This window comes from Octopus bimaculoides, chromosome 7 (assembly GCF_046866305.1).
Source record: "Octopus bimaculoides isolate indiv1 chromosome 7, ASM4686630v1, whole genome shotgun sequence".
Classification (NCBI taxonomy): Eukaryota; Metazoa; Mollusca; class Cephalopoda; order Octopoda; family Octopodidae; genus Octopus; species Octopus bimaculoides.
This window is the reverse complement of record NC_142934.1, coordinates 12,329,401-12,344,018: the sequence shown is the minus strand read 5'-3', so window position 1 is coordinate 12,344,018 and position 14,618 is coordinate 12,329,401. Positions and strand designations below refer to the sequence as shown.

The 14,618-nt window shown below is 36.2% G+C and overlaps 1 protein-coding gene across 4 annotated transcripts in view; it reads left to right on the top strand.

Annotated features, from left to right (window-relative positions):
* LOC106869750 (EF-hand calcium-binding domain-containing protein 4B) overlaps positions 1–14,618 on the top strand; it is a 110,638-nt gene that overhangs the window by 24,309 nt on the left and 71,711 nt on the right. For all 4 annotated transcript variants that reach the window (XM_014915615.3, XM_089354762.1, XM_014915614.3 and 1 more), the window contains exons 2-4: positions 4,786–5,191; positions 13,128–13,257; positions 14,031–14,189. In XM_014915615.3, the coding sequence (XP_014771101.1) occupies positions 4,936–5,191; positions 13,128–13,257; positions 14,031–14,189 (545 nt within the window). In that variant the 5' untranslated portion in view covers positions 4,786–4,935. The remainder of the gene's footprint in view (positions 1–4,785; positions 5,192–13,127; positions 13,258–14,030; positions 14,190–14,618) is intronic.

The window sequence follows — 14,618 nt, the reverse complement described above, 5'->3', positions numbered from 1 at the left end:
TGGCCAGCCATCCTCATCACACACACGCACGCACGCACACAGCTGCTGCCAGATCCACTCATAAGGTTATGATTGATCTGGAGTTTATAATAGAAGACACTTGCCCAAGGTGCCAAGCAATCAGACTAAACCTGAAACCATGTGGTTGGAAAGTAAATTTATTAACTACACAAATATGCTTGTGCCTTTCATTTCTTAACTTTACTCTCAATAGCTCTTTCAGACGATTAGTTCTGAATAATAAACTCAATTGGTAACCTGCTGATCTCTCAGAGTTTAGATATTTAAGTAAATACATATGATGTCAGCCAGTTTTGTTAACCTCTATAATCAAGACTTGAGTTGTGTCACAGAGAAATATGCAATATAATATACCACCTTAGATTATTAGAGAGGTTCATAACATGGTTCCGGGTTCATTCCCACTGCGTGGCACCTTGGGCAAGTGTCTTCTACTATAGCCTTGGGCCAACCAAAGCCTTGTAAGTGGATTTGATAGACGGAAACTGAAAGAAGCCCGTCATATATATGTATATATATATATATATATCTGTGTGTTTGTGTGTCTCTGTTTGTCCTTCTAGCATTGCTTGACAACCGATGCTGGTGTGTTTACGTCCCCGTCACTTAGCGGTTCAGCAAAAAGAGAACCGATAGAATAAGTACTAGGCTTACAAAGAATAAGTCCTGGGATCGATTTGCTCGACTAAAGGCGGTGCTCCAGCATGGCCGCAGTCAAATGACTGAAACAAGTAAAAGAGAGAGTGAAAGAGTAAAGAGTAATCGTGTATTATAAGAAACCACACAGCTAAAGATTTGGGGTAGGTGTTTGGGTGAGGTCATCCCAAATGGAGACACACGTACTGCCACCGCTTAGAAAAGCGTTTCTACTTCCGTAAACATTGTAGTAAGTCTTAGTCATGTTTGTGCCTTATTTTCAAAAGACTCAATATCTGTAAATCCAGATACAGGAAAGGAAAGAACAGCTATGACTAACTTCGATGTGTAGGAGGAGGTTTTTACTTTTTAATTTCTCTTTCGATTCATAGAGAAAATATCAAAGCTTAGTTTAAAATGGATCTCTTTTATTCTTTTACTTGTTTCAGTCATTTGACTGTGGCCATGCTGGAGCACCGCCTTTAGTCTAGCAAATCGACCCCAGGACTTATTCTTTGTAAGCCTAGTACTTATTCTATCGGTCTCTTTTGCCAAACCGCTTAGTTACGTGGATGTAAACACACCAGCATCGGTTGTCAAGTGATGTTGGGAGGACAAACAGACACACAAACACACACACACACACACATATATATATACATATATATATATATATATGGGAGAATGTACAAAAAAACAGCAACAAACGAGGACAGGTGGTGTAAACAACAAAAGGATGTATTAGTATAAGGCTTGGGAATACGGACAGACGGGCTTCTTTCAGTTTCTGTCTACCAAATCCACTCATAAGGCTTTGGTCAACCCGAGGCTATAGTAGAAGACACTTACCCAACGTGCCACACTGTGGGACTGAACCCGGAACCATGTGGTTCGTAAGCAAGCTACTTACCACACAGCCACTCCTGCACCTAGATATACATTTTCCCCAAGGTACCTATTATATATATAAACACACACACACACACACACACACACACACACACACACACACAGATATGTAGGTAGATAGGCCAATTGTTTGTTTGCTTGTTTTCAACTTCTATACCTGAATTTCTGAGAGACTGATCCACAAATTAAAATAAAATTCAATTAGTTTGAAAAATATAAGTTAATTATTTTTGTACTTGTTACATCCTTTAGGTTGTTGCTTCACTTTAACTAATTGTATCCACAGTTGATAATTGAGTCTGAGACTTTTGTAATAGGATAATTAATATCTATAAATGAAGCTACTGCCTCCATACTGTAATGTCATTAGATCTTTAACGAGAATATATTTATGCAAATTTTTACTTCTTAACATACATACATACGTCATCATTATCATCATCAGCATGATTTTAGCATTCTACTTCACTTGCTTGCATAGGTCAGATAAATTGTTGAAGTAACTTTTCTATAACTGAATCCTCTACCTGTTCTGTCATTAGACATCATGGCTGGACATGTTTCTGTAGAAAATTGGAAACCAAAGTCACTGCTTCTATGATGGGGGATCATTATTTACAACTATGTCAGAGCAAAGGAACACAAGCACAATACATACCCCCTTGCATATAAACGCATATAAAAAGTTTTCGTCTAATGACAATGTAATAGATATGTACTATAAACTATAAGTGCTTAGTAAGGTTTACCACTAAAACTTTGGCTTGAACTGCAGCTGAAGGAAGGCAGTGTTGAAGCTGCCTATCAAAGATGGCTAGAAGTGGTTCATCATTGAGCATATATATATATATATATATATATATATATATATATATATATATATATGAAGCAATAAACAAGCAAAACATGCAATATCACTTCAGAGCATTTAGTTTATAATCTATAATTTAAACATAATACAGAGTGGTTATAGTAAATACATAAAGTCTCCTACAACTGTTTCTAGAATTGAATAAAGACTTCTACATAAGCTAACTAGACCGTCATCAGAGAGAAATAAAGAATAGCCTTAATTAAGAATAATAGCAGTTACCAAATGATCAAAGAATTAAGAAGTGTCCAAAGTAAAAGATGATAGTAGTTGGTAGTTCCACGATTGAAGAATTAAGTAAATCCTTAGTAAAAGATAATATCAGTTAGCAGTTCCATTGCAGAAACTATATATATATATATATATATATATATATATATTATATATCCATTCTCTTTATATATATGTATATATATATATATTTACGTATATATATATATATATATATATATATATATATATATATATCCATTCTCTTTATTTCCATTTCTGTGTGTTGTTTCTGAGAAGAATAGTTTATCAATTTAAAGCTTAATTTTCTTTATCATACAGCATTGAACTACTTTTTTTCTTTTATCTCTTTAGTAATCAATAGAGCATTTATTGTAATTAATAGTAAAAACACAAATACAGTATCCGGTTAGCCACCTATGTTTCCTGTGTTGTAAAAAAATACAAAAATCATATATTAAATCATGGAAGTACTTTAAGCTTCTTTCTCTCTCTCTCTTTCTCTTTCAAATTAACAACTGAATTTGTAATGTCAATAAATTTGGGTAGTAAATGTAAACTGGCTGAAGGGCTAACATCTGGCTCCTTATTCTAATTTCCTTTCTTTTTATTCACGTTTGTTTATGCATGTTCTCATTAAGTATGCATATATTAATGAAAGGACTGAGATGTCATTAAATTTAATGATACATCTCACTTCCTTTCAATATACAGCCAGATAGCCATATATAAATGGTTCCCTAAATGAACAAATTGAATAACAAAGGATTTTTCTGAAGAAAATTTTAACTAGCATAATGAGCTAAAATTTCATCAATGAACCATGAGCTGACGATCTGTATGCGTATATACCACTAGTAATCCATCTTCTTAATGGTTTAAAATTTGAGCAACAAACCATGAATAGACTACAGATGTGTATAAATGTTGGTAGAGCATATTTGGACGGTACATTAAATTAACAAATTTTGTAGTGAACAGTTTTTCTGAAGAAAAATATATTCAGCCAATGAGCTGACATTTGAACAACAAACACATGTAAGTGACAGGGAAAGCTTGTATAAACGGTTCGTTAATGTCCATGTGTGCATTTATGGTTGCTTCCAAATTTTCATATTTTATGGTGAAGACAACAATATTCCTCATATTTTTCCTAACAACTTAATTATGGATCTACAGAAGCAAGACAAAAGGAAACACACACATGCACGCACACACACACACATACGCACATGCACATACACACACACATATTTATGTATTTGGTATTGACAAGTGCAATAGTAAACTTTCTGATTAGTTATATGCCATAACCATGAATATACTACTTGGAAATATATCAATATAAAAGTATATACATACACACACACACACTAACCTCACTTAATACCATTCTCCCTCTCAATTGAAGGATCTTTGTCTTGCAAGTTTCTTGGTGAGCTCGCTGGTGCTGGTGCCATGTAAAAAGCACCCTGTACACTCTGCAAAGTGGTTGGTATGAGTAAGAACATCCAACCATTGAAACCATGCCAAAAAAGGCAGTAGAGCTTGGTGCAGTCTTCAGGCTTGCCAATTCCTGTCAAGCTGTCCAACCCATTTCAGTATGGCAGATGGACATTATTAAATGATGATGAGGATTAAGTTTTTGATAACACACACGGACTCACGTGCACACATGCATGCATGTACACACACACACACACACACGGAGTTTCTGGCTACCAAATGTATTTGGAGATGACATGAATGTAAAAATGTAATTTGGAATGTGTAATCTCGAAATCCTTTGATTGTAGTAAAGCATTTTAGATGCGACATGATATTTTGGAATATGTAGCGACATTTTTTGAAATAATTTGTTCATGATAAGCTGTTTTTGTACAGGTATTGTATTTTGAAATGATTTGATTGTAAAAATAAACTTTGGGATGAATTAACTGTGACATGAAAAAATTAGTACTGTTTCTTCTTCTTCATCTTCAGCCTTCTCCCCCTCCTCTTTCTTCCATATCATCATCATCATCATCATCGTTTAACGTCCGCTTTCCATGCTAGCATGGGTTGGACGATATATATGAAACCATATTTAATAGAATTTTTATTTTGTTGTCTTTCAGATAGACGTTCAATATAAAAGAACAAAATGATAGCATTCAAAAGTCCAACACCTTAGAAGAAAACACTCCCCTGTTACTTCTAAATTTTGTAAAAAAAGAAGTTAAAATCAATTAATTGTGGTTCATAGTTGGATTTCCTCCAACTTAACAATGTATGAAACCGAAACTGGAACCATGGGGAGTACAAACCTCACCGTAGATGATTTACAAGACATGCAGTATAAAAAGTCACGTGAACTATTTATACTATGTGACAAAGAAGGGAAAGGCTTTGTCAATAAGTTTGACTTACAGAGACTACAACCAGAGTTATCCCTTCCTCCTGAAGCATTGGAACAAGTATTCGACATTTTAGATGATGACAAGAACGGATATCTTACCCTAAAAGAATTTACAGAAGGATTTCGTAAGTTTGCACGCTATTATATTTTTTAAAAAATATGTTCTTTATCTTTTTATTCAAAGAAAAATGTTTCTTTAAAGTCGGCGGCGAGCTGGCAGAAATGTTAGCATGCCGGGCGAAATGCTTAGCGGTATTTCGTCTGTCTTTACGTTCTGAGTTCAAATTCCGCCGAGGTCGACTTTGCCTTTCATCCTTTTGGGGTCGATAAATTAAGTACCAGTTACGCACTAGGGTCGATGTAATCGACTTAATCCTTTTGTCTGTCCTTGTTTGTCCCCTCTATATTTAGCCCCCTGTGGGCAATAAAGAAATAAGAAAAATGTTTCTATAAAGCCCATTCGAGGAATGGACAAGGCAAAGCAGGAGGATACATGTGGATGGAAATATGCAGTTATGTCACATGATTGTGAACCTGATGTCATAATCACTGAACCAAACACTTTCACTATATATATTCTTTTATTTGTTTCAGTCGTTTGACTGTGGCCATGCTGGAGCACTGCCTTTTTTTGAGCAAATCGCCCCCAGGACTTAGTCTTTGTAAGCCTAGTACTTATTCTATCAGTCTCTTTTACTGAACTGCTAAGTTACGGGGACGTAACTTTGCTGGACTGCTAAGTTATGGGGACGTAAACACACCAGCATTGGTTGTCTAGCGATGGTGGGAGAACAAACACAGACACGCAAACACACACACACACACACACACACACACACACACACACACACACGACGTGCTTCTTTCAGTTTCATTCTACCAAATCCACTCACAAGGCTTTGGTCAGCCCACAGCTACAGTAGAGGACACTTGGCCATGATGCCATACAGTGGGATTGAACCTGGAACCATGTGGTTGGTAAGCAAGCTACTTACCACACATATAATATTATATTATATTACATTTTGCTAATTTCCTTTCTTTTTATTCATGTTTGTTTATGCATGTTCTCATTAAGTATGCATATATTAATGAAAGGACTGAGATGTCATTAAATTTAATAATACTTCCCACTTCCTTTCAACATACAGCCGGGTAGCCATATATAAATGGTTCTCTAAATGAGCAATTGAATAATAAAGGAATTTTCTGAAGAAAATTTTAACTAGCATAATGAGCTAAAATTTTATCAATAAACCATGAGCTGATGTGTGATAAAAGATTTCCAGACAATGGACTTAAGATAAATAGGAACAATAATAAATGAGTGAAGAATGAATATATAATGCATGTGTTTATTTGGCAAAGAAAAAAAAGTTGTTTCTTTAAGATTTTGGCGTTATTTAAACTAGCTCAGATAAATTATGATTTAGATGCAGGCATGGCTGTATGGTTAAGAAACTTGCTTTGCAACCGTGTGGTTTCAGTTTCAGTCCATTAATTCAACACCTTGGTTAGCCTATTGAATATACAAAGATGTGCTGAAAAGTTCCTTGCATTAAGGGTATTTCAAAAGGCCTGGTTGGAGGCCTTGCCTTCCGAGTTCTTTCCAGGGCTTAGAAAAACTGAAGGACCACAACAATAAGTGTGTGAATCTGAGAGGGGAATACCTTGAATAAAATCATAACCAACTGATCTTCCTGCATTTTCTTTTAACCAAAATAAGGAACTTTTCAGCACCCCTTTATATTTGTGTATATATATATATATATATATATATATATATATATATATATATATATCATCATCATTTAACATCTGCTTTCCATTATATGATGATTGCATATATGTATTTATATATGTATATATATAGGTGTACAGTTGTGTATATGTATATATATTGTAATCTTCCAATACTGAAACATGTGTAGTTCCTTCATATTTAATAGATATAAGTAATAACTAAAGTATGATATAATTAATGAGGTACATTATATAGCTGGTAATTTTTAGTTATATCCTTTAAGTGTTATTTTGTGATGTGCAAACTGATACCATGAGTTTACTGTCAGATATACTCATTAGGTTATTTTTGTATTATCTGGAATAGAATACCCGCATATCGATTAATCCCCCAAAATTGAATATATATATATATATATATATATATATATATATATATATATTTCTAGTGAGACAGTTGCAGGAGAAATACCTAGCTAAGGATAAACCTCTGTACCTGGCTTTCGTTGACATGGAGAAAGCCTTTGACAGGGTCCCCCGATCCCTTATCTGGTGGTCAATGAGGAAACTTGGGATAGAAGAATGGTTAGTGAGAGCTGTGCGAGCCATGTACAGAGATGCTGCCAGTAAGGTGAGGGTTGGAAATGAGTACAGCAATGAATTCCGGGTAGAGGTAGGGGTCCACCAAGGTTCCGTCCTCAGCCCCCTATTATTTACCATAGTCCTCCAGGCAATCACAGAGGAGTTCAAGACAGGCTGCCCCTGGGAGCTCCTCTATGCTGATGACCTTGCCCTAATTGCGGAGTCACTATCAGAACTAGAGGAGAAGTTTCAGGTGTGGAAGCAAGGTCTAGAATTGAAGGGCCTTAGAGTCAACCTAGCTAAAACCAAAATCCTAATAAGTAGGAAGGTAGATAAAACACAAACCCCTTCAGGTAGATGGCCCTGCTCAGTATGTAGAAAAGGAGTAGGTAGTAACTCTATAAGATGTACCCGGTGCAAGCTATGGACACATAAGAGGTGCAGCAACATCAAAGGCAGGTTAACTAGCAAGTTAGTTTTTGTTTGTGGCAGATGTTCAGGTGCAATAAAGACTGCAAACAAACAGGAAACAACTTCTATCTCATTCCAGGGTGAAAAACTAGAGGTAGTCGATAGCTTCCGCTATCTGGGCGACCAAGTTAGTAGTGGGGGTGGGTGCGCTGAAAGTGTAGCTGCTAGAATAAGAATAGCCTGGGCAAAGTTTAGAGAGCTCTTACCCCTGCTGGCGACAAAGGGACTCTCACTCAGAGTAAAAGGCAGACTGTATGACGCATGCGTACGAACAACCATGCTACATGGCAGTGAAACATGGGCTGTAACTGCTGAGGACATACGTAAGCTCGCAAGGAATGAAGCCAGTATGCTCCGTTGGATGTGTAATGTCAATGTGAATACCCGTCAGAGTGTAAGTATCTTGAGAGAAAAGCTGAACATTAGAAGCATCAGTTGTGGCGTGCAAGAGAGACGATTGCGCTGGTATGGACATGTGGTGAGAATGGAGGAGGATAGCTGCGTGAAAAAGTGCCACACCCTAACAGTTGAGGGAACCCGTGGAAGAGGTAGGCCCAGGAAGACCTGGGCTGAGGTGGTGAGGCAAGACCTTCGTACATTGGGCCTCACCGAGGCGATGACTACGGACCGAGACCTTTGGAAATGGGCTGTGCGTGAGAAGACCCGGCAAGCCAAGTAAGATCGTTGCCAGTGCCCCTGGACTGGTTCTTGTGCGGGTGGCACATGAGATGCACCATTTTGAGCGTGGCCGTTGCCAGTACCGCCTGACTGGCTCCTGTAGGATTTTCGAGCGAGATCGTTGCCAGTGCCCCTGGACTGGCTTGTGCGGGTGGCACATAAAAGACACCATTTCGAGCGTGGCCGTTTTCGTGCGGGTGACACGTAAAAGCACCCACTACACTCTCTGAGTGGTTGGCGTTAGGAAGGGCATCCAGCTGTAGAAACTCTGCCAAATCAGACTGGAGCCTGGTGTTGCCATCCGGTTTCACCAGTCCTCAATCAAATCGTCCAACCCATGCTAGCATGGAAAGCGGACGTTAAACGATGATGATGATGATGATGATGATGATATATATATATGAAGTTACAGAGTGACTCAACGGACTACTGCTTTGTGCATTGGTACTTATGTATGATTATGTTCTGTTTTCTATTTTCTTGTTTGTTTCACCAAATCTATATTCATATATATACACATATATAATACAGACAGATACACATAACGCACACATATGCAAGGCCATACAATACACTAATTTATCACTGTAGCAGAAACACAATGTCCATACCAAATACACAATCTTTAAGATAGCAGGTTTGTACTATGATAAATAAGTTATTTTCTGCATATTTCAGTGACAAAACATTTATATATGCCTCTTGTATGGACACCACACCCATTCAACTGACTGAAATATTTAGATTATTGTCATTTTTTACTTGTCGTAAAATTAGATACAGCATCGATCTACCAACGCCCACACGTTCATGCATTGTTTAATGTGACCCACACGAAAATCATTACCTGTAAACAAAATACAATAAAAATAAGAAGCAAATGACTAAAATGCAAAAGAAAACAAAGAAAAAAAACAGACCAACCACACTGCACGGGAACTCCCTTACACTTCTAAGCCAAAACACATAAAAATACCATTCGAAGAAATTCCTCAATTCAAGGAGTTGCACTTGAGACAAAGTTATTACTCGCTGGGAAGGGTTCATTTTTCTAACATGCGTAATAAAATTCTTAAGCCATAAATGTTTTGGGTTATTTCTTAGTTGTTTAAAGTAGCTTATCCAAAGGAAGGGCAAAGGCCAATAAGGCACCAGTGACATCACAACTCGTTTCTACAGCTGAGTGAACTGGAGCCACAGGAAATAAAGTGTCTTGCTCAAGGACACAACACACAGCCTGGTCTGAGAATCAAACTCACAACCTCATCATTGTGAGCCTGACGCTCTAACCACTGAGCCATGTCTATGTATATATGCGTGTGTATGTGAGTGTGTATACAATCCTTTATCATCTCCTCTGTGCGATACAGCATATATATATATACATACATATATATATATATATATATATATATATATATATATATATATATATATATATACAAAAATAAGAGGAATGACCAGCAAATGTGGACTCCTATATGCTAGAAATAGATGTACATATACACACACACGTGCCTCTCTCTCTGTGTCTCTCTATATATATGTACAAGCCTGTGTGTCTGTCTGTCTGTCTGTCTGTCTCTCTCTCTCTCCATATATATATATATATATATATATATATATATATATATATATATATATATTGTTTTTGTTGCAGTAAATATATTTGGAAAAAAACACAAACTCTGTGATATTCTAATTTCAAAGCAATATTTTACTGAACTAATAGGATTTGATTAAATCTTGTTTGTTATTTATCACTGAGACAGAAATAACATTTTCTTCAGTTTAGCAAAAAAAAAAAAACTATTTGTTTGAAAGTAAACTTTGATTAGTTCTCCATTTCAAAAGTAATTTCACTGTAAAGATTTGGAAATTGTGTGTTAAGGAGACCAAACATTGCTATTTTAGTAAATAGTTGTTCCCTTGAGTAAACAACTCTGAATGGTTGTTTGAGTTCCCATCTGATTAGAGGACATCTATTGTATTATGCCAAATAGTCTTAATCATCATCATTGTTTTTTATGTTCACATTTTTTCCATGCTAGCATGGGTTGGATGAGTTTTCATGAAGCAGTTTTCTGCAAGCAAATACCATTCCTGATGCCAATATATGTTTTCCTGAAGACAATGAGCTGACAGAATTGTTAGCACGCTCTTTTACGTGTTTCAGTCATTTGACTGTGGCCATGCTGGAGCACCACCTTTAGTCGAGAAAATCGCCCCCGGGACTTATTCTTTGTAAGCCTAGCACTTATTCTATAGGTCTCTTTTTGCCGAACCGCTAATGGTTTTACCAGTTCGCCGCTTTAGATTAATAAATCTATTAATGGCCACACCACATATCACAATAACAACTTCAAGTAATATACTGTTCTCGTTGTAAGTCATGTAATCAAATACTTTTTCAAGGTCACTCACCAAACATAACATAAAAAAGATAGGAACACAGAATTCAAGATATGTGGCATCTACCTAACCCCTTTCTTTTACCAGAGTCTAAAAATATTTAAAAAAAATAAATAAAAAAACGGGAAATACATAAACTAAATAGCTGCAGACTGATGTCTACAACTCAGCTTTAATTTTCTAGAATATGGCTAAAGAACAATAACAAACTTGAAGTAATTCCTACTAAACCCAATATTTTCTTTCTTACTATTAACACCAGAAGACATCAAATACAACCAGTCATAACATTCAACAACATAAACACAAGAGACAAATTTAAGTAGGCGTTAAGTTACATGGCACACCTCTGCAATATTTGCAGCATATATACATATATACATATACACATATATATATATATATATATATATATATATATATATATATATATGAGTCAAAGAAAAGAAAGCAAAGGACACACAAACATTCTTAGAGCATGCATAGATACCACATTTTTGGCAGCTATCAGAGACAACAATGGCATGAATACAGTGCATTAAATGTATGATAAATTATATGAGCTTTACCTGGCCCATTATTGACTTGTATGCAATAAATCAAAATAAACTACAAAGAACACAAAAACAGCACACTTCATATCTTGACACGTTGCACTTAGGCCACACCTATAGATCACCTACTCAATGAAAGGAATAGATAAAAGAACTACAGGCACAATTACTTCCAAAATGATAAGCTATTTCTTCAGTTACCTAGAAACACATCTTAAAAATCTCTCAGGGTCCATCATCATCATCATCCTTAGCACACTGTAGGTGTATCATGTCACCATATGAGTTTTCTCCCCTGTAGAAACAGGGTTGTCACAGTGGAAACAATTCTAGAGAAAGTATAGTGTGCTAAAGGTTAATTTCCATTAATGCAGACATGGGTTAAATGGTTTGACAGGATCCAAAATGCTACACGGTGCAGTCTGAGGATTCTATCATGGTCCAGTGTCTACCTTGGTGTGGTTTCTAATGTTGGATGCCCTTCCTAATGCCAACCAATTTACAGAGTGTAGTAGATGTGTTTTTTCATGGCACCAACACTTGTGTGGTCATCATGCAAAAAATGAATAACAAAGCTTGCTCAGTAAAATTGATTGAGGTTAAGAAGGATATTCAGCCTTAGAAAGCAAACATTTGAGCCCTATGCAGTCATTCAACCATATAAACATAAAGCATACACATACATCATCATCATCGTTTAATGTCCACTTTCCATGCTAGCATGGGTCGGACGATTTGACTGGGGACTGGCGAACCAGATGGCTGCACCATGCTCCAATCTGATCTGGCAGAGTTTCTACAGCTGGATGCCCTTCCTAATACCAACCACTCCGAGAGTGTAGTGGGTGCTTTTACGTGCCACTGGCATGAGAGCCAGTCTGGTGGTACTGGCAATGGCCATGCTCAAATGGTGTTTTGTGGTGTGTTTACGTCCCCGTAACTTAGCGGTTCGGCAAAAGAGATCGATAGAATAAGTACTAGGCTTCCAAAGAATAAGTCCTGGGGTCGATTTGCTCGATTAAAAGGCGGTGCTCCAGTATGGCCGCAGTCAAATGACTGAAACAAGTAAAGAAAGAGAAAAAGAGAGAGAGATATATATGTATGTATGTATATATACTCATGTTTTGACTTCTGTTTTCTTGTTTGTGTTACCAAACCTATATTATCTATTGGTTTTTCAAATTATCTGTTTATCTAGCTGTCTTTCTGTCCATCCATCCATCCATCCATCTACACGTGTGTGTATGTGTGTGTGAATGTGTGTGTGTGTATGTGTGTGTGAATGTGTGTGTGTGAATGTGTGTGTTAGCATTCATTTCACAGAACATTGGGTTTTCATTATAATTTGCTTGTGCCCTTTTTCTCTATTAGTCACTGTAGCGTTTAACCCCAATAAAGTCACAGAGAATAAAGAAGATATTCATTTGGATTGCTTTCTGTTTGTTTGTTGTTTTTGTTTCATATCAGATATTGAAGAATACTACTGCAAGTGCAAGATTTCAGTTGTCTTGATCACTTCATGGTTGGAAAGGAAATATAGAATGCATTACTCATATAATACTTCATACGTATGAACTACAGTATAATAACAATTAATTTCATTTGTCTTTTCTTTTAACAGATCGTTTCATTGGAATACCAGCTGAACCACATCAAGAGGAACATGTTTATGGGGTGGAAAATGAAGAAATGGATGATCAGGCTTTTACTGAGATGTTTACTACAGTCGGTGCTAAAGATGTCATTCATGAGTAAGATTTAGTCTTCTTGAATTAATTTTCTTATGGTACTCTAATATGTGCGGGCCTGACCATGCTATAAAGAAGTTTGGTTTGGAACCATGTTGTTTAGGATGCAGCCTCACTGTGTGGACACTGTTGTGGCTGGTGTCTTCTGCTATAGCTGTGTGTTGACCAATGCCTTGTGATTGAAATTTGTAGATGGAAACTGGAAGATGCCTATCATAATATTGCTTCCGTTGTTCCAAGTACTGATTTAATTGACTATATTTATCCATGAAATTTGAAAGCTTGTGCTTCTATATCATAAATCTATTACAGTGATACCTTGTAGGATGAGTTTAATTCATTCCATGACCAAGCTTGTCTTACGATTTACTTGTTTTACAAATCAATTTTCCCCATTGAAATTAACTAAAAAATAATTAATCCAATTTTTCCCATTGAAATTAACTAAAAACTAATTAATCCATTCCAGCCCCTAAAAACCACTCAAAAATAACTTTTTATGGGTTTTGAAACAGAAGAGGTGTGTGTAGTTACAAGTAAAATAAGAATTATAAAAAAGAGAATGCAAAAGAAATATGTAAACTGGTTTTATTAACTGAATTACCTTAAAGATGGGATAATTTGTGTGCTCATACTTCGGATCTCCAATCATACTTCAAGACAAAAAATTACATGAGTCTCAGCTTGTACAAGCAAATTACCCATACTGTGAGGTTCTACTGTATTCTATATTTATGAAGCTAAATTTCTTTCATTGATTTCTATCATTTTTATAGTGACGGCTCTATCAAGCATATTAAGGAACTTTGGATTCAGTTACGCAGAGAAGATGATCCTGTTGTAGTAGAAAACTTTGAAGATTTTCTAAGTAAAATTACCAAGGATTTAAAAAAGAAACAAGATGATTTAAAAGAGTTAGAAACTGCCTTGAAAGTGTAAGTACACTTAATTGAATTATTTTACTGTTTGTTATTGACTTTTTATATATTATTTTATTTTAACCAGGGGTCAACACTTTCTATTTATAATAAATCATCATCATCATCATCATCATCATCATCATCATCATCATCATTTAACACCTGCTTTCCATGCTGGCATGGGTTGGACAGCTTGACAGTAGCTGGCAAGGCCAGAGTCCACACCAGGTTTTATGGCCTGTTTTGATTTGATTTCTACAGCTGAATACCCTTCCTAATGCCAACCACTTTACAGAGTATACTGGATACTTTTTATGTGGCACCATCACCAGTGCTTTTTAGATGGCACCAGCACCAGTGATTTTATGTGGTACCATCTCCAGTGCTTTTGAATGTTTTGTTTTTAACATTTACCTTTGGCCTACATCATCATCATCATTATCA